The sequence below is a fragment of the Octopus sinensis genome, linkage group LG2 (assembly GCF_006345805.1).
Source record: "Octopus sinensis linkage group LG2, ASM634580v1, whole genome shotgun sequence".
NCBI lineage: Eukaryota > Metazoa > Mollusca > Cephalopoda > Octopoda > Octopodidae > Octopus > Octopus sinensis.
This window is the reverse complement of record NC_042998.1, coordinates 11,601,131-11,628,470: the sequence shown is the minus strand read 5'-3', so window position 1 is coordinate 11,628,470 and position 27,340 is coordinate 11,601,131. Positions and strand designations below refer to the sequence as shown.

Genomic DNA, 27,340 nt, shown 5'->3' with positions numbered 1-27,340 from the left:
AAAAAAAACAAAGCCTTCCTCCACACATACTGTTTATTGATAATTAAGATAAGGTTGATTGTTGTTTAGCACCAGGTCCATCCATGATCAAAAAAGCTTATGAAGAAAGATGTTCAAGCTTCATCCACTTTTAAAGTCACGTCTCCAGTCATTCTAATGTGGTTTGTTTTTGGAGCGTTGAAATGTATTGTAGAACAAGTAGAAAAAATTTTTTTTTTCAACATGTAAAATACTGAACAGAATATATAAAGGATAAAATCTTTTCAAAAGCATAAAAATTTTGCCAGCAATCATAGCTGGTTGCCAGCAAATTTTTCTGCTCTTAAAAGGATTTTATCCTTTATATATATACTGTTCAATGTTAGTTAGTTAATTTTTTGGCTAAAAAAGCAAGGCCATGTAGGGGGACATGGAGTTATGTACAGGGTGGTGTTCATGTAAAGAGTTCAGGCCACTTGTGGTCAAGGGAGACTTTGAACCGAGCGGTCGTCGGCATCTTCACTATCTCGTCCGGCAGCTTATTCCACGGATCCGCAACCCGGACGGAGAAAGCCCCATGCTGAGAAAAAATATATCTTTCAACTTGTTTTACTCCTTTTAATATAACAGCTACTGCTTGGAGATGTAAGTAAATCTTTGGACAGCATGCCCCAAGAATAAAGAAACCATGACCTTAGCTTCAATACTCATTGAAGATTTCTTCATTTAGTTACCTCCATGTCATAGGTATACTCAACCACAACTGATCAGAGCTACTCAACAAGAGTAAAAAAGGCTGATTAATTAATAATACTTACTTGGGGGCAGAGACTTTCTATTTCAGCTGCAGCAATACGAACCATCTTGACACCTTCTTCATTGCTGGACATTGAACAGGCAAGATTAGCTACCTAAAGACAAGACATGGTAAATTGAATGAGTATGATACACATGATGATGGAAAATTAGTCACCTGGATTGGAAAGACAGAGACCAAGATATATTGAGAAAGTGGAAGATTGTAACAGAGATAGATGTAACAATGAAGGAGGTGGTAGGAAACAAGTCACTGACCACTTGCAATAGATGTAACAAATGAATGAAAAGAACTGATAAAGTAAGTGAATAGATAAGTAACCATGATTGAATATGATGGATAATGAATGAAAGAATGAAAGACTGAGCTAACATAACATGATAATGAGTGAATTAATGAATAATGTAACAAAAGACTGAGCAAACAAATGTGATTGATATAAAGGGAAATTAATGAATTGATGATTCTAACTAATGAAGAAAATGGATGAGAAATAAACATGACTGAGAAAGAAAGAATGATTAAGTAAAGAATGAAAATGACTGCTGCTTCATGAAACAAATGAATGTAGATGATATGGTAAAATGACTGAATGATGGTTTGAAGTATAAGAAATGTGAAAATAAAATGAATGAAGATTAACCCTTTTGTTACTGTATTTATTTTGATATACTCTATGTTCCTTTCAATTACTTTAACCCTTTAGTGTTTAAACCGGCCATATCCAGCCAAAATATTCTACCTATTTTATGCTCAAACTAGTCAGATATGGTCATTCATAGCTATCTTATTGTGTCATTTTTAAAAATAAACAATCACATCATTGAAATCTCAAAGCCATGAAATGATGCAAGATTAATTTTACATGGTGTGAATACATAAGCTTTACATTTGACAGAATAATCTGAATGCTAAAGGGTTAAATATAACAAAGAATTTGGTAAAATAACTTAGTTATCATTCAGCTAATTTTAGGAACATAAATTGTGGCCAAGGTTTGGAAGAAGATTTTAATTCAAAACTTATGAAAACAAGACATTTGTACTCAGAGCCAGAGCCGGTTTCAGCTGGGTTGGTAATGAAAGGGTTAATGAGTTAATGAGTGTGTGTGTATCAGAAGTGAGTGAATAAATCTCTAACTAATGCACACAAGGAATAAATATAGATTCAACAGTAGTGGGAAAAATTATTATAGAGAATGAATTAGAAAACTTACTTAAATGTATAAAAATGCATAAAACAAAATAATAAAAAAAACAGGGAGAGGGATGAAAAATTTACAATACTTTATTGAAATATTAATCCTTATAAAAAAAAAAAAACTGGGCTGATGGATCATACCACCATTTTTATGTTAGGAAGATAATTAGGTGTTGTTTGAGGTAGGGAGAGAGAAAGAAAAAGAGATTCTCAAAAGAATTTCATATAACAATGTTATTGTGTTGTTTCTCATAAATATGGTCAAGCAGTTGGCTTTCATCAGCAAAAGGTTAAAAATATATATCCCTACAGTAATTTAGTGAAGGAAAGAAAATTTAATTGGTAATGTGTGCTATCACTGCTATCAGAAATGCTCTGAACAAAGCATTTAATCCATCATCTAATTAATAATAGCTGCAACAAATGTTGGTTGATTGAGCTCTCCAGTTATACTTTACATTGTCTAGAAAGGTGGAGAGAGAGAGAGAGAGAGAGTAAAAGACAGTTTCTATAAAGATGCCCGAGTCTGCATGCTTGGTTAGGTGGCAGGCAATGAGTAAGGAATGCTACACACGTGGTAGCAACCACATGGTTCTGGGTTCAGTCCCATTGCGTGGCATCTTGGACAAGTGTCTTCTGCTATAGCCCCGGGCCGACCAATGCCTTGTGAGTGGATTTGGTAGACGGAAACTGAAAGAAGCCTGTCGTATATATGTATATATATATATGTGTGTATGTGTTTGTGTGTCTGTCCCTCTAGCATTGCTTGACAACCGATGCTGGTGTGTTTAAGTCCCCGTAACTTAGCGGTTCAGCATAAGAGACCGATAGAATAAGTACTGGGCTTACAAAGAATAAGTCCCAGGGTCAAGTTGCTTGACTAAAGGCGGTGCTCCAGCATGGCCACAGTCAAATGACTGAAACAAGTAAAAGAGTAAAGAGTATGCTGACGCACATACACACACAGTGAGAGAGAGACTCAAAAGTAGAGGTGTAAATGACAGTAGTAATAAGAGGAGATCAAATATTGTAGAGACAGGTTTCTGATAAGAGTAGATTATGTTTATGTTGATAATATTTAGAAAAATAACATTTAATGCAAATATACAAATGAGAAGTTTGTTTTATTTATTATATTTTAAAGATATAATTTTTCTAAAATTACAATTCATTATACAATTTTGATAAAAGTTAAACTATATATATATTGGATGTATGTCTCATTTCTTGATATTACCCATGGTTGAAAAATATATTTTCAAAGTTCCCCATGATAAGACAGGTAATAAATAAAGGTCAACTCATCTTAACACATCTTTCTTTTCCTAAGATGAGCCATGGTTTGCAAGCGCTGAAAGCTGGTTATACAGTAGGGAGTTGTACAAACCCATGGTATACCTATTTACAGTGAACTGGCCTGAGCCATCTGAAAATTATTAATATCTTAACCGAGAACAAATTCAAAGCCTATTCCTACTACACTGATCTCAAAGGATTTCTAAACACAAAGTACAGCTTATCTAAATTGTCACAGAAGCCTCACAGAATTCAAACTGAACCCCTCACTCAGTACCCTTAACACCATAATAGTTTGATTTGCTGAGGTTTTTTGTAAAATAGAAAACTAAAAAAATATTTTAAAATACACAGCACTAAAGGTCTGTGTGTGCGCACAGGTACGCACATCAAAATCTTGCAAATTCAGCTGTATCTCCAATATTAAATTATACTCAAGCCAACAAGTTAAAGGAGTCTATGTGATTGTTCAACCAGCTAGAAATAGAAGTCAAGTCTCCCTAGTTACCCCTAAAAATACAAGATGATTACAGCTAAAATATCTTCAATCAAAGGTTTGTTCACTGTGAAAGAGAAGACTGAAGAAGCAGAAAATGAGTAAAGGGTGAGGGCGTCTAAACTAATTGCAGCTTTTAAGTGACTACCAAAGAGAAAATTATGCAACAAGAATCAAGCCTCATTCATATACACTTTAGCAGACAGGAAATATTTAGCATATATCAATTATACAATCTCAACTGCCCCACTTTAACCCAAGAGTTCCTTGTATCTATTAACATGGTGATTATGGCCAAGCAACTCTATGAAAACATCCGTTAGAATAATAGTGGAGGAACACTTAGAAATAATTACTATAATAACAGTAATAAAATTTTGTTTGCTTCAGTATCGGAAAGTGTTTTTTATTTTAATGTCAATTTAAATATCAAATACAAGTGGAAACTAGATTTTCTTAAATTTTTGAGAATGCAGTACCACAAATGTTTTATCACCTCAACTCCAAAATAAGTGAGTTGTATTGTTGCCAACTTCATTTAATCCTAGGTAAATCCAGAATAAGGAGACTTACGGTCAAAGGCAGTAGCTATGACCAATGTGTCTCTTTTCCAAACAGAAAGACATATTGTAGTCTTGGTTACATGCATTATCTAATACCATTCATTGAAAACAATCACTATCATCATTTTAATGTCTGTTTTTCCATGCTCACATGACTCAGATGGATATTGCTGAGGTAGATTTTCTACAGCCAGATACCCTTCTAGTTGCCAGCTTTCACCTGTCTCCAAGTAAAATAACACTTCCTCATGACCAGACATTTTTACAGATGATTGCAAATAAGACACTTGTTTACAACTGTAATGTGATGAGAAGGCAAGAAAACAGTAACACACACACAAATGACTCCTCAAGACATTCCCACTATCCACCATCTCTCTAACTGCAGAATTCTGTTGCCATAATTAAATGATATAACTGCAGAACAGACCAGTTTTCCTCCAATAACACACACCATTCTTACTACTTGGAACTGGTTCACTTGTTATCCATCTTTCATTCTTAACACTGTTTCCTCCAAATCTTTTACATCGATCACCCACAACCATATATCATCTTTCTCTTCTCTCTCTCTTGCCCTACCCCTATCTAGTGTACCATCATTACTTTTTCTGTAGCGCTTCACTCACCACCTTTTTTTTTTTTGCACTGTCAGTTATTTTCTATTCTCTCCTACCATATATGCATTATTGGTCACCCACCTTGACCCTTATCCACCATTCATTACATCCACCTCTCAACCCTACCCAATTTCTAGTCATCACCTACTTTTCCCTACCTCCCCTACTCATCACCCTTAAACACCTGTTCATAATATTCATCCCCTCACCTTACAATCTCTATTCACCAGCACTCTTTTCTATCCTCACACTTTGAGGTTCCACCTCAAAACCTCATCACCACTATTTTATCTCTTTCCAACTCCACTTTCTTTTCTATAATGCAAGTAGCCATGTAACTCTTCTACAAGAAACCTGTTCCATTCTGGAGCCTTCTCTCTTACTTCCACCTCTCATTTTCTAGTATGAAGCAACTGCATTCTTTCCATTCAGCCAAAGATGATTTTAGTCTTGCAAGCTTCACAGTGACCTCAATGATGTTAATGCAATGACACAGAAAAAAAAGCCACACCTAGTAAGAACTGTAAAGTGGGTGGTGCTAAGAAAACCTTGTCAAAACAGTCTTTTTGAACAATTAAAAACTTCCTTTGAATATGAAGTGTTGTCAGCTGAGAAAGCAATCTTGCAATTAGCTCACTCAAATTTGCCAAATAAAATGATGGGCAAGAAGGGCATCAAGCTGTAGAAAACATTGGAGCTTGGAACAATTCTGTGGCTGGTTGGATCCTGTTAAACCATCAAGCCATGCCAGCATAGATATTAAATGATATTGATGATAATGACAATAAGGATGGGAACTATGATAATAATGATACATACCTCTACAAGCTTATTAGCATGTTCAGTAAATATGACTGCAAACTCTTCTACCGCATTCTCATTACCAGCTTTGGCTGCTTCAATGAGCACAAGAAGAGGAACGTTGGTTTCCAGAAAGGAATCAGATACATGATCCACAACAGCTTTCCTTAGCTGTAAAAAAAAAAAAAAAATTAAAATTAAATAAAAAAGCAATTGAACAAAAATCAATTAAGAAAACCTCATTACAAGACAGATTTCAAACTTCATTATAAGACACATTTCAAAGTTACCAAAGGTATTGCAGTAGTAATATTTTATCTATTCATTACATGTATGACAGAGTATAAATATCTAAAGGGAAAAATTGGGTATATAGTACTGTGCAAATGTCTTCGCAAAACTATTGTAAATTTCCACTAATTGCCAACTTATAAGTGGATGTTTCACATTGCGTTTTTTACAGATGAAACATTGACCCTGTTGGAGTCATTTCCATACCTAATCCTTATCTTTTGTAGTAGGGGTTCGGAATGAGAGGGAAAGATGCGAGATGACCACCAAAAATGGCCACGCAAAAGTTTTCAGTCACCTCACATAAACCAATCAAGATACAGTATTTTAAAACAGAAAAATGTTTATATTGAAAATTCATTACATAACTTTCATTTCAAGAAGTTACTGTACATTGTTAATATTTCATGTGGCTTCCCTTAGCTAAAATAATTGCTTCAATGCTCCTAGGAAGAGATGCATTCAAATCCTTCACCATTTTTACAGGTTTGAGATGCCATTCTCTGTGGTTGAGCTCCAACAACTCTTCAAGATTGCGTGGATTCTTCTGACAAACTCTTCTCTTTAGTTCTGTTCAAATTTGCTCAATGATATTTAAGTCAGGGCTCTGAGCTAGCCAATCTTTCAATATGGTAACACCTTCATCAACCAGACTCTTGTGTTGCATGCGATCTGTGGCATAGAGCTCCATCATGCTGAAAAATTTCAACCTCATCCAGGTCTGGTATCAAATTGTCCTTCAGCAACTGGATGTATTTGGCACTATTCAAGTTACTGTCAATTTTAACCAACTTTCTTGAACCATCACTTCATGTATCCCCAAAGCATCAGACCCTTACTCTCAAACTTCACTGTTTTCATTGTATAACATGGGTCATTTAGCTTTCTAATAAGTGAGAATTTGTCAGAAGGCCACCAGGAAAGCAAAACAGCCCATGTTACACAATGAAAACAGTGAAGTTTGGGGGTAAGAGTGAAGAGCTTTGAGGATACATAAAAAGTGATGGTTCAAGAAAGTTGGTTAAAATTGATGGTAACTTGAATAGTGGCAAATACATCGAGTTACTGAATGACAATTTGATAGCAGACCTAAATGAAGTAGAGATTTTTCAGTATGACGGAGCTCCATGCCACAGATGGTGTGCAACACAACAGAGCCTAGAAGATGAAGGTGCTACCGCATTGAAAGATTGACCAACTCATGTGGACAGAACTAAAGAGAAGAGTTCGCCAGAAGAATCCATGCAATCCTGAGTTGTGGGAGCTCAGTCACAGAGAATGACAACTCATACCTGTGAAGATGGTGAAGGATTTGTACACATCTATTCTCAGAAAGACATGTAACAAGGTGGTGAGAAATGATTCGATGTTGAGCCTGACAGAAGAGTTGACAAGGGACTGAGGCTTTTAGTGATTTGTTGTTTGAGAAGACATGGCAAACGAAGTAAAATCATGGCCATCCATACATATAGGCATGTTATTTAAAGCCAAGCTTCCCCTCACGCAATCTGACCTCTTTCAAAACTTCAATACAATCCACCTTACCCAACTACCCATCCATGATCACCACCTGCTGCAGGCCCTCTACTATCCTTCATGTGCCTATCTGCATGCACTTGCTCTCATATCTAGCATACCCACTTCCCCGCCACTCCAATTTCCTTCACCACCACTTCTTCATCTCTAAACATCTCTCCTCACTCATAAAAATTAATCCTCTACACCTCTTTCTTTCCCCACAATTCCACCATCCATTTCTCTCTCTCTCACTGCCTATCTATCTTTCTGACTCTCTCCTTCCTCTTCTTTTTCTACTGGAGAAGCTAAGCATCTCCTCTGTGGTGAGATACCAATCTCTATCCCTCTATTATTCTTTAACCTCCCAAAGAACACAAAGCAACCTCCCTCAGGTCCACTCCCTCTCCCAGCTGAGAAGTCTTTGTCATGCAAGTTGTCAGCAGGTGATCCTGCAGGTGTTGATACCACATTGAATGTACCAGTACCACAAAAAAGCACCCAGCACACTCTGTAAAGTGGTTGGTGTTGGAGAGGGTATCCAGCCATGAAAGCAGACAATGGAAACTGGTACAGTTCTCTGGTTTGCCTAACACCCAACCCATGCTAGTGTGGAAGATGAGGATATTTACAAGAACTTCGCAATAATGAAATTATTAATACAAATTAGACAAAAATGTGAAATCTTCCTTTGTGTGTACATATATACACACACAGCAAAATTTTATAATGGATTCAATGATTACAGAAGAAAGTTCAGGGATTGCTAAAACTTCAAAGATCTTTTAATCAAAGATAATTCCCTCTCCTTGCTCCAGGTTCCAAGCAAATTTAAAGAGAAAAATTTCACTTGCATAAAACTTACTGCTCTCATTCAGCTTCCAGAAAAAAATAAATCTTCCTAAGGTAAAACATTAAATAATGTAGACCTAGATACACAAAGGCCCAAAAGAATTACAGGTTAGTCATGGTTAGAATGCCTTTGATTACAGGTTTTTCAGTCAGAGTCGGCCTGGAGCTAAACAACAACAAAAAAGCTAATTGATCATATTTGTCATAAGTAAGACTAAAGAGTGATCTTGATATGGTCAGTTGACAGCAGAGTTGGTAACAGCTATTCAACATAAGCCTATGACAGCTAAATCTATGAGCATTGGACAAATTCATTAGTGGTTTAGCTGTATATAAAATAAAATCACTAGCACTTATATGTCTATAGTTTATTCAGAACTAGCAGTATCGCCCGGCGTTGCTCGGGTTTGTAAGGGAAATAACTATATAAGCATTTTTAGAGATGTAAAGTATAATAGCCATCTCAATATGGCTAACCACAAAGGGGGGTGTGTGACTGTAGCTTTTTACGTTCTGAGGTTTAATAATAAATTTTTAGAGTTACTTCCCTTATATATGCCAAAAATGCATTAAAAATGGGAAAAATTGATGGTAAATTTTTTTTTTAAATCGTAGACGCGCGCTAATACCCAGAAGGGCTCGATATGAATCACGACTAAAAGATACCCAGTTTTGGTTAAACTGCACCGCAAAATGTGGGAGTAGTTAGGAATCTAAATCGTAGGAGACAGACACACAACTTCTCTTTTATATATAAAGATTAGTAATGTCTCTCCACTACCTTTTCCAACAACCACTATTGTATTTGTCAGATGAGATATATTTACCAAAACTGTCACACCTTAACCTGAAAGCTTGAGCCAAAAATAATTACTCTTTGTTAGTCACACAGGTGTGTGTTGTCACCCTAAATTTTTTTAAACATTCGTAATTTCCAGTTAGCAGCTTTTTTTTTTGCTCCTTCCTCTACTCTTCTGACTCAGTGAGGGCCTATGGCAGGTGGTGTGGCACAGTCATGACTCAGTTGTCGTGGGAGGTAGACATTTTTGTCTAGTCACTCCATGTGACTAACACAGTTGGAGTTTTGATTTAAAGCATATTGTAACAAAGATTGCCCATTAAGTTACATTTTTTATATCAATATTCATTATAGATATCAAAAAATTCCACAAAATGGTGTATTCTGTGGGTATTTTCTCAATAAATATGATCTGAATCTAAGATTTTTTTAGTTTTTCTCTAATTTTATAGTATTGTTTTATATTAATATCAATCAGCTACAAAGGTTTCAAACTTCTCAGCAGTGATTGCAGATATATTCTGAACCAACAGAATGAGTATATTTCACATAATACTAAAACTATAAACATTTTTGTATTGGGGTGTGTCAACACCCCATGTGACTAACCATGTTCAGAAAGATCAGGCAACTAACAAAGGGTTAATTTCCAGCTGAAGCCAAAGCTGCAAACCAGTTTCAATTTCATCTAAACTAGTAGTGTATTACTGGTACTTATTTAAATTATACTGGAAGGATGAACAGCAAAGCCGATTGAATGTAGATTTTTGGGATGGAATATGATTTTATCCCTTTCTCAATCTTCCCCTGCAACAGGAACCTTAGATATATATTTTTTGTGTGTGTGTGTGTGTGTGTGTGTGTGTGTGTGAGTGTGAGTGTGAGTGTGTGTGTGTGTGTGTGTGTGTGTGTGATAGACAGAACATTTATTACATTCCACAAAACAAATTATCTGAAAAAAATGTTTGTATTCATTACTCCTGAGAATAACATACAGCACCATTTGCTTTAGTTTACTTACTGACAGACAAAAACCAAGTTATTTATTGTTTTATATATATTTGTGTGTATGTGTGTGTGTGGGGAGAGAGAGAGAGAGAGCAAGAGATACATATCCATATATATAAAGAGAGGAGGGGGTTACTACTAAATCCATTGTCTTCCTTGCTGGAGGCCAAATCAGTCTAGCAGAGCTTATTATTCAACAGATCATTGACTGTTATAAAGAATAAGTTAGGTGAAATAACCATCAAGCTGACCTCGCAAGAGCTAGATTCGTATTCCATTCACTAGTACACTTTTTTTCTACATTGTAATTTATTTTCTTCCCTAGAGAAATTTTTAATTTGACAGTCATGTAATTTATTTTTATCAATATTATTTTAATTTTTAGCTATGAAGATTAATGATTTCTACTAAAGAATGATTAGAAAATGCACATTCAGGCAGACACACCCCTCTCTCTCTCTCTGTAATATATATATCATCATCGTTTAGCGTCTGCTTTCCATGCTGGCATGGGTTGGACGGTGCAACTGGGGTCTGGGAAGCCAGAAGGCTGCACCAGGCCCAGTCTGATCTGGCAATGTTTCTACGGCTGGATGCCCTTCCTAACGCCAACCACTCCATGAGTGTAGTGGGTGCTTTTTACGTGCCACACGGGGCTGGCAAACGGCCATGATCGGATGGTGCTTTTTACGTACCACCGGCACGGAGGCCAGGCCAGGCTGGCAACGGCCACGATTGGATGGTGCTTTTTACGTGCCACCGGCACGGAAGCCAATATATATATATATATATACATACATATATATATATATTTACCCATCATTCATTTCATCATAAAATTAAGTTTTAAGTTTTGGTTAATGAAAGTTTGTAAATTGGTTGTTATATTTATTAGTAATATATTTACATTTCAAAATGGCCACCCCTATTTTATGTTTAAATTGTTAATTATGCTTAAATAATGGGTAAATATGATGCTGTACCCAGTACATATGTATGCATTCGCTATGTGTACCCCAGTTTTAAAATAGGTAGTGGACTGGTGTAAAAATTTACTCAAATGGTTGGCATCAGAAAGGGTATCATGCCTCAAAAAGCTTGTGTATGTGCATATACTCTTTTACTGCGGCCATGCTGGAGCACCGCCTTTAATCGAGCAACTCGACCCCAGGACTTATTCTTTTGTAAGCCCAGTACTTATTCTATCGGTCTCTTTTGCCGAACCGCTAAGTAACGGGGACATAAACACAACAGCATCGGTTGTCAAGCAATGCTAGGGGGACAAACACAAACATGCATGTATATATATATATATATATATATATATATATATACACACACATATACACGACAGGCTTCTTTTCAGTTTCTGTCTACTAAATCCACTCACAAGGCTTTGGTCGGCCCGAGGCTATAGTAGAAGACACTTGCCCAAGGTGCCACGCAGTGGGACTGAACCCAGAACCATGTGGTTGGTAAACAAGCTACTTACCACACAGCCACTCCTGCGCCTATATATACAATGTATATACACAATCTATATATATTTACAGTCAGTCATTCAATTTATGTCGATGTTTCTTCACTTATGGTTGGGGCAAGTACATGCCTGAGGCAGTATAAATATTGCTACAGGCTTTTCCTGTTAAGTCTTTCCTGTTTTGCAAGAAAGGGCACTTTTATTTCACAATATTGAGTGTGCAGAACTATGAGGTGTAAATACAAAACACTTCTTTCTTCACTCAGTCTCATTTGAGTAAAGCGGAAATGAGAAATAGTCATATGCACATTTGTCCTCCGTCGGTTCTACTCACAAAGTAATGGTGAGCTGAAGGCAATAACAGAAGATGCTTGCATGAGGTGCCATACAGTGAGACTGAACCTGAGAATATGTGGTTGAAAAGCAAACTTCTTAGCCAAGCAAACATACTTGTTTATGATCTCTCTCTCTCACACACACACACTGGACAGTAATACATTTGCATTGCAATATCTTATTTATATATATAATTTGCCACCCTTAAACAGCATAAGTAACAGAAAAATCATAAACAAACAACACCAACAACAAAAACAGAAATACATAAAAATAATTTATTCATAGTTTGTCATGGAAATATCCTTACCTGACGTCTTAAATCTCTAGATTTTTTCTGCCAATTCTCAATAGCATCTTCTAGTTCAGCACTTGGTTCTTTCTTACCAGACTGAAGAAAACAAAACCAGGAAATCGATGCAAAAATCTATTGATTTAGACTTTAGAAAATGATAAACAGAAACAGCTCAGGAATTCTTTTTAGTCTCATGTATAATTTTTGCCATCTTTAAAAATTATGTTCCATTAATTATTAGTCAAGTTTGCTTTAAAAAATCATATTTTCTCAATTTGTTTTATATTATTTTATTTCTTTTTATGTTTTTAATATTGGAACAAAAAAAAATGCTGTGCTTGCATATAAATATGTATACACCGACTCATACACACACACTAAAATTATATATACATGTACACCGAAATATTAGGACAAGATTGGCTTAAAAGGTTTAAGACTATTTTGTTTTTGGTCCAGTGATAATCATATATGCATTATTTTTAAATCAGACATCAAAACAAAAGCAAAAATGGATTGTATGAAATATAAAATAAATTAAAAGATAAGTACAGGAAAATTGAACACAGGATGGTATTGATGGTTAAACTCTACAAAGCTATTCAGTATTTACAATTTAGAACAGTGTAAAATGCATAAAGTACATGAAGTCATAGACAGATCTCACTTCTATAAAGTGGTTATATATAACAGCTTTTTAATGAAATGCTCAGATGATAGCCTTATTAAAGTAAATTGCAAAATGGCAATTGTTTCAACTGCCTTTAAAAACTTCATCAGAGTAGAATAAGTTAACATGCTATGAAAAGAGAAATTGGAAGGGCACTGAAGGGCTTCCCACCAGAAATGTGAGATCTCTCTCAACAAAATCCTAACTTATTCACTTTTGTGAACTTTTTAAAGTTTAATGTTTCACTCTGAAAAGTGTGTACATGTGTATATGAGAGTGTGTGTAGCTGAGGAAACACAAGCATGTATTTAAAAAAGACTTTTTCTTTTTCAATAAAAACTGCAGAAATACTTGAAATCATTGTGACAAAGATTTCAGATTAAAATATGTAACACATTTTAATTTTCTTTGCCTTGCCTAAAAGTAGTACAAAAAGAACATTCACACTATCAATAATTACATATCAAAACAATTATATATTTAATATCAGCAAAACTCAAAGGTTTAATTTTATTCAGTATTTTATGTAAGTGTGTATGCGTGTGTTATTGGATAATTACTCATGCAATGTGATCTTTATTGCAAAATGTGTGCAGAGCAGACCACAGAAAACATCCCAAGAATGAAATTTTAAACTCAGTTGGCAGGAGATGGTATAGTCCTGTTTCTGGCTTTTTTTTTTTTTTTTTAGCCACCAATAAGATTTCCATGCTTTATATCTTTAAAAAGAAATACATTTAGTAATCAATACCCACCCACATATCATTTGATAGGACATGAAAACCTTTGTTCATGACTTAAATAGCTATTTTATATAGCTAGCTTGCTTTTTTTTTTTGCTTTTACAGTTTAATTCTCCAACATGTGGAGGTTCTAAGTACTGAGAGAGGCAAGAAGTAGATTAAGAGAGGGAAGAAGTCAAAAAAAGAAAACAAACAAAAATGTAAAAAAAAACATGGAAGGAGTTACACATCCCCTCTAAAGTTGAAGACATTAAAAGAAACAAAACTATTAATATTCGTTTATTTCACCATATTGAGCTAATTGCAGATAAACTGGTATATCATATGGATCATATGTAGAATTGGTCCTTCAAATGTCCTTCAAACAGCTGGCCAAGCTGACATGTCAAACCATAGTTGACATGTCAAACCATAGCTGACATGTCAAATCACAGCTGAGCACACTGACTGACATACTATAACTGGCTGCAGTGACTGGGTATTAAATTCAAACAATCTCACCTGCAGAGCTGCAGCGAGACTTACACCCAATGTAGTTAATGCATTCCTTCAAATTTCAGATGCTTCTTAGGTGTATACATGTATTAGGCATGTGAATGTATTATTCACTGCTTCCTATATATCAGGGAAAACATATTCCATCTAAGCATATGACTAGCAAGTACATGTCATTGACAAGATCCAATGAGGTCAAAACACATCTGGCATTCTAGCGAGTCACAGCTAGGATGATGTTCATCACACCGATATATATTGTTAACACTGCAAGTCTATGAAAAAATACAGCATCATGCTTCTCCACAATGTGCATACATTGAGTATGACACATGAATGGCAACTTTAATTTAATGCTTTGTCAATTGCATATACTGAGTATTTATAACCAACAAGTTTGAAAACCTATTTCAAGCCTAAAACCAGCATATAGACTGCAAATGTTATTTTTTTGCCTAATGAAATTTAACATATCCAAGTAATTAACAAATATTTATTCACTTCAGTATGGTGAGAAGTTACCATGGTGTGAAGTAAGACTGAATGTGTTGGAGTTTGCATACAATTGTTTGCAAACCTGGTAGGTTTTGCTATATAGTCAACAACCATTGATAATTGTCATTCGATTCATTCAGCCCCAGACCAACTAATAGAGTAGATCTATAGTTAAGGGTATTTCAGCCATGACCGGGTTTTCTATCTTCCTTCTATAACAAAACTACATTAATCAATATGCCTTATTTCCAAGTCAGTAAGACGTGCCAGACCAAATGACTGCATTGAAGAGGAATTGAGAACAACCCCTGTGACCCACACAGTTCCTAAAAATACTTATGAAAAAATTGTTTGAGCCTTTAGATTAAAACAGTACTATATATATGGAATCCCTATGAATTTTCATAACGTTTCAATATTTTCTTCAAAAGAGATGCAACCCACAGGTCCTAAAGTACTTAAAATTTGCCACCACCACCCCTATACTAAAAATGACTCCATATCTGGACATAAAATTTCCTTCATTGGCTGAAGACAAAATATTAATCTAATGATTACTATTTAGCTAAGAGTGATGAGAGCCAAGAAGATTGAAAAATGTCAGAGTATGAACTCAGTTGTTGATTAAACCAAGTCAACCCTTATAAATCAAAGCAATTTTAGCCATGACTTTTTTTTCCTTTCAGCCAGCGTATGCAGGACTGTTAATGCAGCTTTTTTTTATTAAGATTTTAAGAGTGATGTGACAGATTTGGCTACTATTTCCAAGAGACACAGAAGTAATGTAAGCGTTCTTTCTGCCACCACTTTGCTGAATTCAAGGATTTTCAAAGCTAGTATCTTACACAATGTAACCATTATGCTTTATAATTACTGCCCATTATTCTATTTGAAACAAAAACAAAAGTTTTGCTAGCTTGACCTAATCAAGGTGAAGGAAGGAGAAAATGTCAGCAATATTTTGAAATAAATTTTTTTAAAAAACCACACTTGAAGAAAAAAAAACATTCAGGAAAAAATGTTAAGTTTAGGTGAAAAAATACATTAGGTAAAAGATTAATTAATGATGTTGCCTTCTCACAAGGTACAAAGCCACACATTTGTAAGAAGATTTCAGGAACAAAACAGACAGAAGTACACAATTGATTTTATGTTGCAAAGAAGTAAAAGGAAAGTCTAATATTTCAAGCTGTAATCTTTCAAGAGAAAAGCAGAGAATTAATTAAGGTTTCATAGTAGCAAAGTAAAATGATTGCTAAAACCACATGGTTTTCAATGAATGGCCAAATTCTACTGTTTCTTCATTACAGTTTAAAGTCATTAATAACCTTATATTAACAACTTTTTTTTTCTTGTTTTTTGTTCCTGAAATCTTCTTGGGGGCTTTGCACTGGATACACTGGATTGAATTATCATTATACCCACCCTACAATTGTATTTATATGGAGTGGTATAATGAGACAAATCAATACTGGCACATGACTGATATTCATGTTCATCAACATCTAAGAGATGAAAGACAAAATAGAATCACTGCTGGCAAGGATTTAATCCAGAACATAATGGAATGAAAGTAAATGCTGTAAAGCATTCATATTGATCTGGTGATCTACCATAGTTGCCACTACACCACCTTAATAATAATGAGGAGGATGAAAAGAAGAATGATAATTAAGGTGGTAATAATTATGAAAAATTGAATACATTTTTAAATAATATAGGCCTTAAATTTCTGGAAAAGCAAAACAATCTGAATTTTTTAAAATAAATAAAACAAATAACAGCAACTAAATGTTCATGCTTGCTATAGCTTACCATTCTTGTACAATCTTTACTGCTAAAAAGATAAATGCATGTACTGAAATAACCAAATGAAAGAAGGAAAAGATAAGCTAATTTTCAGAAAAGAATAAAAGGAGCAGAATAGATAAATAAAAATAATTACTGTGATTTTCAGTAATTACAGATGAAAATTTTAGTTTTGTTTATAAAATTTTATTAAGAAATTTATAATGATTATAAAATTTATATAATCAATGAATAATGAAACAATCTTACAGATAAAGTAATTAGTTTTAGTGGAGAAAAACAAACAAAAAATACCAAAAGCCTCAAATAGAAAAGAAAAGGAAAGGAAAGGAAAGTGAGGTTATGAGAGGGTGTATATCTTTCCTTAAAGTTAATCAGTGATATATGCAAAAACTTAGGGTAGAAATAAAATTCCACAGGTCTATCACTTCAATTGTGGGAGCCCATATCACAATGAAAAAGTACTTCCTACCTATCAAAATTTAATAATCTTAACATTCTAAGATTAGGTTTTATTTAAACTAGTAACAATAATGATAATCTCTTTTCTTGAATGCAAGGGTCCAAGACATTGGAGAAAGTATATGAAGATTTTGGCTGAAGGAAAAGGTAAATTAAATGTCAACAAAAACCCCAACACAAAGGGGAACAAAAGCCCCAAGGTCAATCAAGGGAGTTCATAAAGTGACCCCCTCCCAACTTTGTTCTACCTATAAGTGCATGATGAGAGGTAGCCTATTGATTTAGACCATTCTCACCACTCTTACCCACCTTTCAGCTAATTCACTGGAGGGGCCTCCCCCCCCCATCCATCATTAAAAAGCTTAATGTGAAAAAGTCAATAAGAACTTGGTCAAAGAACAAGGGTCATGAATATGAAATAAGCAGGACGTGTAATATGAGAATGAAAACAATTCAAATATTGATTGGGATGTTAAATATTATAAATATCAAACATTAACAGAAACATACAGAAAATATACAAAAAGGTCACAATTTTACACATCCAAAAAACTAGCCTTGCTGGGAACAGATTACACCCTACACAAGACTCTTTCAGTCCATTGGTACAGTACATTATTGGCATGACTATGATACTCTACACAACTGCCACCCATATTTATTTCTTTATTGCCCACAGGGGGCTAAACAGAGGGGACAAAGAAGGACAGACAAAGGGATTAAGTCAATTACATCAATCCCAGTGTGTAACTGGTACTTGTTTAATCGACCCTGAAAGGATGAAAGGCAAAGTCGCCTCAGCAGAATTTGAACTCAGAACATAGTGACAGATGAAATACCGCTAAGCATTTCGCCTGGCATGCTAAAGATTCTGCCAGCTGCCACCCATATTCTAACACAACTTACACCCTGTACAGGCATGACAAAAGAAAAAAAAAAAAACAACTTACATAACATACTCTACACCTATGTGAAGACTGAAAACAGGCAGACAAATTGCCATGTTGAACACATTCAACATGGTTTAAGCTCTTATGAATTATATAACACCATAGCAAAGAAATGACAACTTTATTTGGTAGTCTCATTAATATCTCTGATGATACTTCGGTGGAAATGGGGACTAGTATTTGATAGTTTAAGAACCACTATTCTACACAGTTACCACTCAATAAGACAACTCCATACAGCACATACATTACACAATCACCACCCAATGCATTATGTGCTAATACACAACCCCCTATGAAACACAACCACACATAACTCACAAACCCAACTCACACTCTTACATGTTTACAGTTTCACAGATTTTACTGCAGGACTGCGGCCATGCTGGAGCACCGCCTTAGTCGAGCAAATCGACCCCGGGACTTATTCTATTGGTGTCTTTTGCCGAACCTAAGTGGACGGGGACTAAACACACCAGCATCGGTTGTCAAGCAATGCTAGGGGGACCAACCCAGACACAAACACACACACACCACACATATATATATATATATATATATATACCTAAGAAGCATCAGTTGTGGTGTGCAAGAGAGACGATTGCGCTGGTATGGTCATGTGCGAGAATGGATGAAGATAGGTGTGTGAGAAGTGCCAATCCCTAGCAGTTGAGGGAACCCGTGGAAGAGGTACCCAGGAAAACTGGACGAGGTGGTGAAAGCACGACCTTCGAAACTTTCGGCCTCACTGAGGAATTACCAGAGACCGAGACCTTTGGAATATTCTGTACGTGAGAAGACCAGGCAGGACAAGTGAGCCCAGCCACTTATGAATGCCTTTCCTCCCTTGGACACAAAGACCGGTTGAGGCAAGCGAAGTCGATATAGAACCTCATCCGACGACAGACCCCATCCCACCCCCCATGCTTGCGAAGACATGTTTGGGCAAGCGAAAGCGAAATCGAAATCGAAACCCGAATTGAACCAAGCCAGGATCCCTGCCTGGTGGTACTTAAAATGCACTATCCGACTCGGGCCGTGGCACGTAAAATACTCCAATAATGCCCGTACGACAGGCCACCCATGCCAACCCCCTTTGCCTTGTGAAGACATGTTGGGGCAAGCGAAATCGAAATCGATTGAACCAGCCAGGATCCCTGGTCTGGTGGTACGTAAAGCCTATCCGACTCGTGGCCGTGCCACGTAAAATACTCCAATGCGACCGTACGACAGGCACCCTTGCCAACCCCCTTTGCTTGTGAGACATGTTGGGGCAAGCGAAAATCGAATCGAATTGAACCAGCCAGTATCCCTGGTCTGGTGGTACGTAAAGCACTATCCGACTCGTGGCCGTGGCACGTAAAATACTCCAATGCGCCGTACGACAGGCACCCTTGCCAACCCCCTTTGCTTGTGAAGACATTTTGGGCAAGCGCAATCGAAATCGAATTGAACCAGCCAGGATCCCTGGTCTGGTGGTACGTCAAAAATCACTATCCGACTCGTGGCGATGCCAGCACCGCCTCGACTGGCTTCCGTGCCGGTGGCACATAAAATACACCAATCTGACCGTGGCCGTTGCCAGCCCCCCTGGCACCTGTGCGGTGGCACGTAAAAAAGCAACCCACTACACTCACTCAGGAGTGGTTGGCGTTAGGAAGGGCATCCAGCTGTAGAAACATTGCCAAATTAGACTGGAGCCTGGTGCAGCCTTCTGGCTTCCCAGAACCCCGGTCGAACCTTCCAACCCATGCTGCATGGAGAACGGACGTAAACGACGATGATGATGACGATGATGATATATGACAGGCTTCTTTTCAGTTTCCGTCTACCAAATCCACTCACAAGGCATTGGTCAGCCCGGGGCTTTAGCAGAAGACACTTGCCCAAGATGCCAGGCAGTGGGACTGAACCCGGAACCATGTGGTTGGTTAGCAAGCTACTTACCACACAGCCACTCCTGTGCCTATATATTCTACACAAAAGATGGGCAAAACACTAACACGTCACCAGAAACAACAATGCAAAACTGATGCTGCATACAAATACAGCTCTCCATTCCAAAAAGGCAATGTTGCACACGTAAAAGTGCAGCTAGTGGTATACTAGAAACTCAGTCAAAACATATTGGTTTCAAATTTTGGCACATGGCCAGCAATTTTAGAAGGAAGCATAAGTCAATTACATTGAATCCAGTGCTCAATTGCTAATTATTTTATTGGCCTTGATAAAATAAGTAATATAGACACAATAACACATGTAGGGTGAGTTATAGTCAATTACATTGGTCATCTAGTACCTAACAGGAACTTATTTCATTGAATGCAGAAGGAAGAAAGACAAAGTTGATCTAGTAAAACATGAAATCAATTTATAAGGCATTTTTTTGACGAGTCTTTATTTAACCCTTTAGTATTTAAACCGGCCATATCCGGCCAAAATATTTAATCTGTTTTATGTTCAAACTAACCAGATCCAGGCTCTCACACCTACCCTACAATGTTATTCTACATTAGGTAATTACACCATCAAGATCTTGAAGATATGAGATAATGCATGATTAATTCAAATCAATGGGAATCAATAAGCATTATGTTTGATAGAATAATCAGAACACTAAAGGGTTAAGTTTTGTTTACTTGTATCCATATTCATGTATGTCTATTAGGTAAGTGAGATAAACACTTGGTTCTTTGTATGGCAATGGCCATCACATGTTCAATCATGAAGGCAGAAGTCAAACGGAAAAATGCAAAGCACAGTGTATATCTCTTTCAATAGATGTACATCCAGAAGTATGGCTACACCTGAAACTTAGAGAAAGTGCTTAAACAGAATTTTCCATGGTAACTATTAAGAAAGAATCACCATTAACGCCAATGACAAGACAAACAAATAAAACCCTACAACTGCCTATCTCTTTCGCTATATTTCTGATTTGAAAAAAAATCATTACACTTATTTTTCTTTTTACTCACTACCTTCTGATTTGAAGAAGCATCATATCAGATTTGAACAGAAAAAAAAAAGAAAAAAGACATTTAAAAAGGCTTAGCTCATTTCTCAAAATAATTTAATTGAAATTCAGTATTCTCTAAGGATTCTTTCGCATTGTAACAACAATACCTATAAGAATACGGATACCAATTTATATCAGTTTTACCTTTCTTTTGTCATTATTAGCAGCACGGAGAGAGAGACTTGTTTCTTTTTATACACACACACACAAACCCTTCTCCAAGAGAGTTATTCCAATGCAAATTATCCATAGTCAACTATGACCAAAGGGGACTATATATATATATATATATATGTGTGTATGTGTGTGTGTGTGTGCATTGCTAACTTTCTCAAAAGATACTAATATCAGAAAGAAATTGTTTTACAATCTACTTATTGGTATGTTTAAGTACTTTTATTTCATTTTACTTTCTAAACTAAATTTCATTTTCTGTTTAATCCACAACATGGCCAACACACATCTAAACACTTTTTTTTTTTTTTTTTTCTCAAATCAACTGACATTTAATTGTAGAGGAGACAACACGGTAATATAAGAAGGCAAGACATTTCTAATTTTTGGTTTCAGTGAGCAAATAAATCTACAGATGTAAGGTGATATTGGTCAACATCCTAAATTTGGCAGAATATATTGCTTGATGCTGTATATCAAGCTAAGAATAAATGCAATAGCCACTTTAAGATTGATAAGTGGAAGTTCAGAAAGGATAATGAACTATAAAAAATTTTTTTTAAATAAATGTAACAACAACTCATGCAAACATATCAATTTGCAGACCAACCCTCTCTAAATGAATAGAAGCTAGCATTACTAAATAAAAATTAAAAATTGTAAATATAAAAATCACAAAATGTAAATATTTCTCCTGTGGGCTTATTGCTTTCATAGATAGTTCATTAGCATCAGCAAAATTCTGCACAACATTTTAACTTTTCTTTAAAATTCATGTCAACAGAAGAAAAGCTAGTTAAATAGCTTGTTAAGCTTTACATTTTTGAACAGAAATGTGATCTATACAAATGATGAGCAAGGAAACGTTGCTAAAGTAAACAGCTGAAGAATAAACTAGCACACACAGCCATGAGCTATTATATCTTAAAAGATAACATAAAACAGTGGAACAGTATTCAGTTTACTAAATCAATCTGAATATATAGTAAGGCAGAGACTGGATTGAAAGGGGCTAGAAGATGTGATATGGCAAAGAGAGAACCTTTATAGGCAGATGGTAAAAATAAAGAAATTAATGATATCTTTTTTTTTTTTTTTTTACTTGTTTCAGTCACTGGATTGTAGGACATGCTAGGACACCACCCCATGAAGAGGTATCACCGAGCAAATTAACCCCAATATTTTTTTGTTTTTTTAATTCTAAGTCTGGTGCTTATTCTATTGGTCTCTTTTCTTGAACTGAAAAGTTACAGAACATAAACAAACCAACCAACACTAGTTGTCAAGAGGTAAAGGACTAGAGAAACAAACACAAAAACGTGTATGGGTTTCTATACAGTTTCCATCTACCAAATTCACTTGCAAGGCATTGGTTGAAATGGACCCATGGAAGACACTTGCTCAAGGTGCTACACAGTAGAATTGAACCCAAAACTAAGCTGCAAAGCAAGCTTCTTGACCACAGAACCATGTCTGCACCTATATGTGAAGTTTAACCCACAAGTTAACAGAATCTTCTCAGGAGAATTCAAACAGAACTGAAAAGCTCTTAGAGGAGAATGCAATGTATGTTTGAGTCATGAATAAGTAATTTTTCTTTATTAAGTCTAGTACTTATTCAATTGTCCTTCTCTTTTTTTCTTTTTGCTAAGCTGTTGAGTAACTGTGCCATAAACAAACCAAACCAGTTATTAAAAAGTGGTATGTTGGGGGAAATAAACACACAAGCTACCACAGTTTCTGCCTACCAAATTCATTCTCAAGGACTTAGTTGATTTAGGGCTATACTAGAAGACACTTGCCTAAAACCACATGGGCCACAAAGCAAGCTTCTCAATCCGCACAGCCATGCCTACATCTAATATATAAAAACAAAGTAATTGTTTGTATTATATACAGGGCTAGTATTTGAATGTATGTTTTACAACTATTATAGCCAGTAATCATCATCGTCATCGTTTAGCATCCGCTTTCCATGCTAGCATGGGTTGGACGGTTCAACTGGGGTCTGGGAAGCCAGAAGGCTGCATCAGGCCCAGTCTGATCTGGCAGTGTTTCTACGGCTGGATGCCCTTCCTGGCAAACGGCCACGGACGGATGGTGCTTTTTACGTGCCACCGGCACGGGGGCCAGGCGAGGCTGGCAACGGCCACGATCGGATGGTGCTTTTTATGTGCCACCGGCACGGAGGCCAGTCGGGGCGGTGCTGGCAACGGCCACGGTCGGGTGGTGCTTTTTACTAAACTGAAACAAATGGGTCTGCTATGTTTTTAAGTGGAAGAGCATATTTCTGCAGCTTTTTGTTTTTCGTTTGTGTAAATAACTACATTTTTTGAAGTAACACAACACACAACTTGACTAGCATACTTAATATGTTTGAAAGAAAAATTTCTTTAATTGAACTTCATAGCTTCACTAATTCAAGATATCAGAACAGACACTTAACCAATCAATAAATGAAACAACTCAGACAAAAACAGCAGTGCATCATTTTCAATAGCTATGTCTCCTGCAGAGGGAGGATGATGCTGCTGCAAGGCCAACTCTATCAGTTCACTTGTTTACAAAGCCTTGCTGGTTGCAGTTGACATTTTTCACTGAAGTCAACTTTTAATACATTCATGGCAACAGTATCAAAGATAGCAAATCTGATTCAATGTCTGTCATTTAGAAAACAAAAGAACTCGAATCAGAATTCAAGTTGTGATTCAGAAATTCAAATTCAAAAAGCAAACACAAAATTCAATACATAAAAAGAACAAGTCAAAACTAATGAACTTTCTCGATTTAAATTTTTAGTTGTTGCTTTACAATTATATTTTTGTTTTCCTAGTTCCATTTTCTACCAGCTACCAATTACACTTTCTACAATCATGTCAGTTTTATTCAGAAATAGCAAAACAAAGAAAAGCTAAGAGAAAGTGAAGGAGAGAGGGAGAGAATATGTATGTGTAGCCACACCTCTTTATGCCTTTGTTATGCATCTTAAACTTTAACAATTTAAATTTGGGGGCCAAAATATGCATACACACAACCAAATCTCACCACATTCATCTCTAACCATAAAGAGATATTCTTGTTTCTTGGTCGATATTTTTCTTATCAAATAACTTTTCAAGCCAAAAAGGGTACCCCTAAGATGTCAGTTGGATATCTAAGTCAAATTCTCCTCAAACCACACTCTACCATCATAAAAAAAAGGACATATTCAATAATGTAGTCCAAGAAATTATTCATGAAAAATAGAGAAGAAAAAAAAATGGTATGGTTTGAATGCCTGATCATAGGGTTGATCAAGTTGATTGATCTGGGGCAATTTGGTGCTAAACAAACAATAAGTATCTAATACTGAAATGCTTCCTATTTGCAAGATGGAACAAATATATGTAGTCAAAATAGGACACACTGGTTAATAAAATCTTAACAGATATTATTGTTAATCAGAGACAAATAAACTAACAGTTACAAAAATACAAATCTCTTGTATAAACTCACAAAAAGAGAAAAGAAGCTTCAGTTTTCAGTTTTAATTATTAGGATAAAAACATCTTTGTGAATTAGATATGATAAAGTTAATTCAAATTTTAAAATTACAAAACAAAGTCTTCATCATGAGGAAATAAAAAATTTTTCAGACACTAAAAAAGTAAAAAAATTCAAAAAGGTCCTGGATAAAGGTGGGGTGGAGGAAGTTGCACCTTGTAAAGTAAGGCATTACGCATCTATCTTAGTTCACTGATTCATGCATTCTAAAAATGGTACACCAATACCTTATCCTATAGGCTATTTTTGCCACATTTAAGCTGAAGGGTGAACTGAGACTGGGTTTTTTTTTTCTAGGTTTCTTTTGTTGTTATTAATTTATGGTATCTAAGGTAGGAGTTGCAGTTTCTCTTTGAATCCGTTTGCTTATAGGACTACATTGTAGAACAGTGCTGTTTAGTCAGATATTCCTTTGTCAAACGGAATTGTTTATATTCTCCAGCTTATGCCACTGACTAAGGTTTTGATTATCAACAGTAGGTGGTCTGAGCTGATGAAGAGGCAGAAAAAATAAGTCAGTCATCAAATGCAAGCCAATAAAAACATCGGCATAAGACCACACCCACATTAACAAATATAAATATACCACCAAAACAGAATTCTCAACTAAAACTTGCAGAGGTATGAAACCTGAGTTGCATGATCAATATTCTGTTTCCATAACATACACATAAGGCATAATCCTAAGTTTCAAGAGCCGAATTACTGCTCATTCGCTTATAAATTGGAACTTTGTTGCAGCCATTCTGTTTTACAATTAAGCTAGGCACATATCTGCCTCAGTCTAGTTGACAACTAACAGGTTACTCTTTTACTCTTTTACTTGTTTCAGTCATTTGACTGCGGCCATGCAGGAGCACCGCCTTTAGTTGAGCAACTTGACCCTGGGACTTATTCTTTGTAAGCCCAGTACTTATTCTATCGGTCTCTTTTGCCGAACCGCTAAGTGACGGGGACATAAACACACCAGCATCGGTTGTCAAGTGATGTTGGGGTGACAAACACAGACACAAACATACACGCACACCACACACACACACATATATATATATATATATATATATATACGACGGGCTTCTTTCAGTTTCCGTCTACCAAATCCACTCACAAGGCTTTGGTCGGCCCGAGGCTATAGTAGAAGACACTTGCCCAAGGTGCCACGCAGTGGGACTGAACCCGGAATGATGTGGTTGGTAAACAAAGCTACTTACCACACAGCCACTCCTGCGCCTAACAGGTTGCTACTGTTAGTTAAATGCCAAGCAATAAAACGAAAGACCAAATGCCACACCACCTGTTTTACAAACCATAGAAGCGTCTTGTACAGAATTGATCTGCTTAATATACCAACCAAATTTACTGCTCTTTCAGAATATTCTCTACATATATTTTCAAATGAAAAACAATTTTAGGAAAGCATACCTGTAGTAAAGGCAGGAGGTCCACTGCCATGATATTAATCAAACAGTGAAATTCAACCAACAGATACAAGCTGGACATTTATATAAGACATGGATAATGCCTGTGGGTCATTAATAGTCTGACTGGCTAACCTTTGTGGTATTCAATCTGTTCTGTCTAGGTTGACCTTGGCTAAGCAAAAAGATTAGTGCACATACACACACACACACACACACACACACACAAATATAATGTAGGTGCAGGTATGGCTGTGTAGTTAAAAAGTTTTCTTCTCAACTACATGGCTTTATACTCAGTACCATTGTGTGACACCAGGGAAAGTGTCTTTTATAGCCCTGGACAAATCAAAGGCTTGTAAGTGGATTTGGTAGACAGAACTTTTAAGAAGCTCTTTTTTTTGTGGGTGGGGTGGGGCATGCACATATCTTCACATCAGCAACAGTTGTACAGAATGTTATCATACAAACAGTTAATCAGGTTCCCATCTTTCATGAAAATATGTCCAGCAACGGGGAAATATAATCCTTGCTTGGTGCCAGAAGGACACTTGGCCTAAGAAAATGTGTCTCAATGAATTGCATCTGACCCATGCAAGCAGAGAAAAGTGGATATTGTGATGGTGATGATTGCAATGATAATGAAATAAATATAAAATTTGAAAAAAAAAAATCTCTTTCAAAGAAATAAACAAAAAAGTAAAAAGGGAAAATTTGAAAAGAACAGGACATAAATGAAACAAGGAACATAAATAGTTAAATTCTATTTAAAAATCATATTAAGTGCTTTGTTTCAATAACACCCACAAAGTGTATGAGTTTATTAAAGGACAGAAGAGTTGTCATAAATAATTAGGAATTAGGACCAGAATAGTTTACAAAACAAGTGATAGATAGTTATTAAGGAATTAATCTGCTGTTTTACTCAATGCAATTCTGAATGGATGTAATAAAGTTATGTCATAAAAGGAAAATGCATCAAAATGTTATTATGGTAAATATATGCAAAAATCTACATCTTCACTGTATCCAAATCATTCTGAAAACAAAAAACAAAGCTATAAACTAAATCTAGCATGCTTATAAATAATACTAATGTGCACCAAACCAACTATTATACATAGAAGGTAAGCTGTAAGATTTATATATATAAATAAACCCCAAAGTATTACTAGTAGATATTAAATTGACTCCAATGAAAGATAAAGGGTAAA

General features: G+C 35.9%; 1 protein-coding gene across 2 annotated transcripts in view; it reads right to left on the bottom strand.

Annotated features, from left to right (window-relative positions):
• The window catches only part of LOC115232414 (catenin alpha-like), a 107,544-nt gene that overhangs the window by 29,757 nt on the left and 50,447 nt on the right, over window positions 1–27,340 (bottom strand). For both annotated transcript variants that reach the window (XM_029802275.2, XM_029802276.2), the window contains 3 exons: window positions 12,364–12,444; window positions 5,791–5,943; window positions 798–890 (listed from right to left, as the gene is read on the bottom strand). In XM_029802275.2, coding sequence (XP_029658135.1) covers window positions 798–890; window positions 5,791–5,943; window positions 12,364–12,444 — 327 coding nt within the window. The remainder of the gene's footprint in view (window positions 1–797; window positions 891–5,790; window positions 5,944–12,363; window positions 12,445–27,340) is intronic.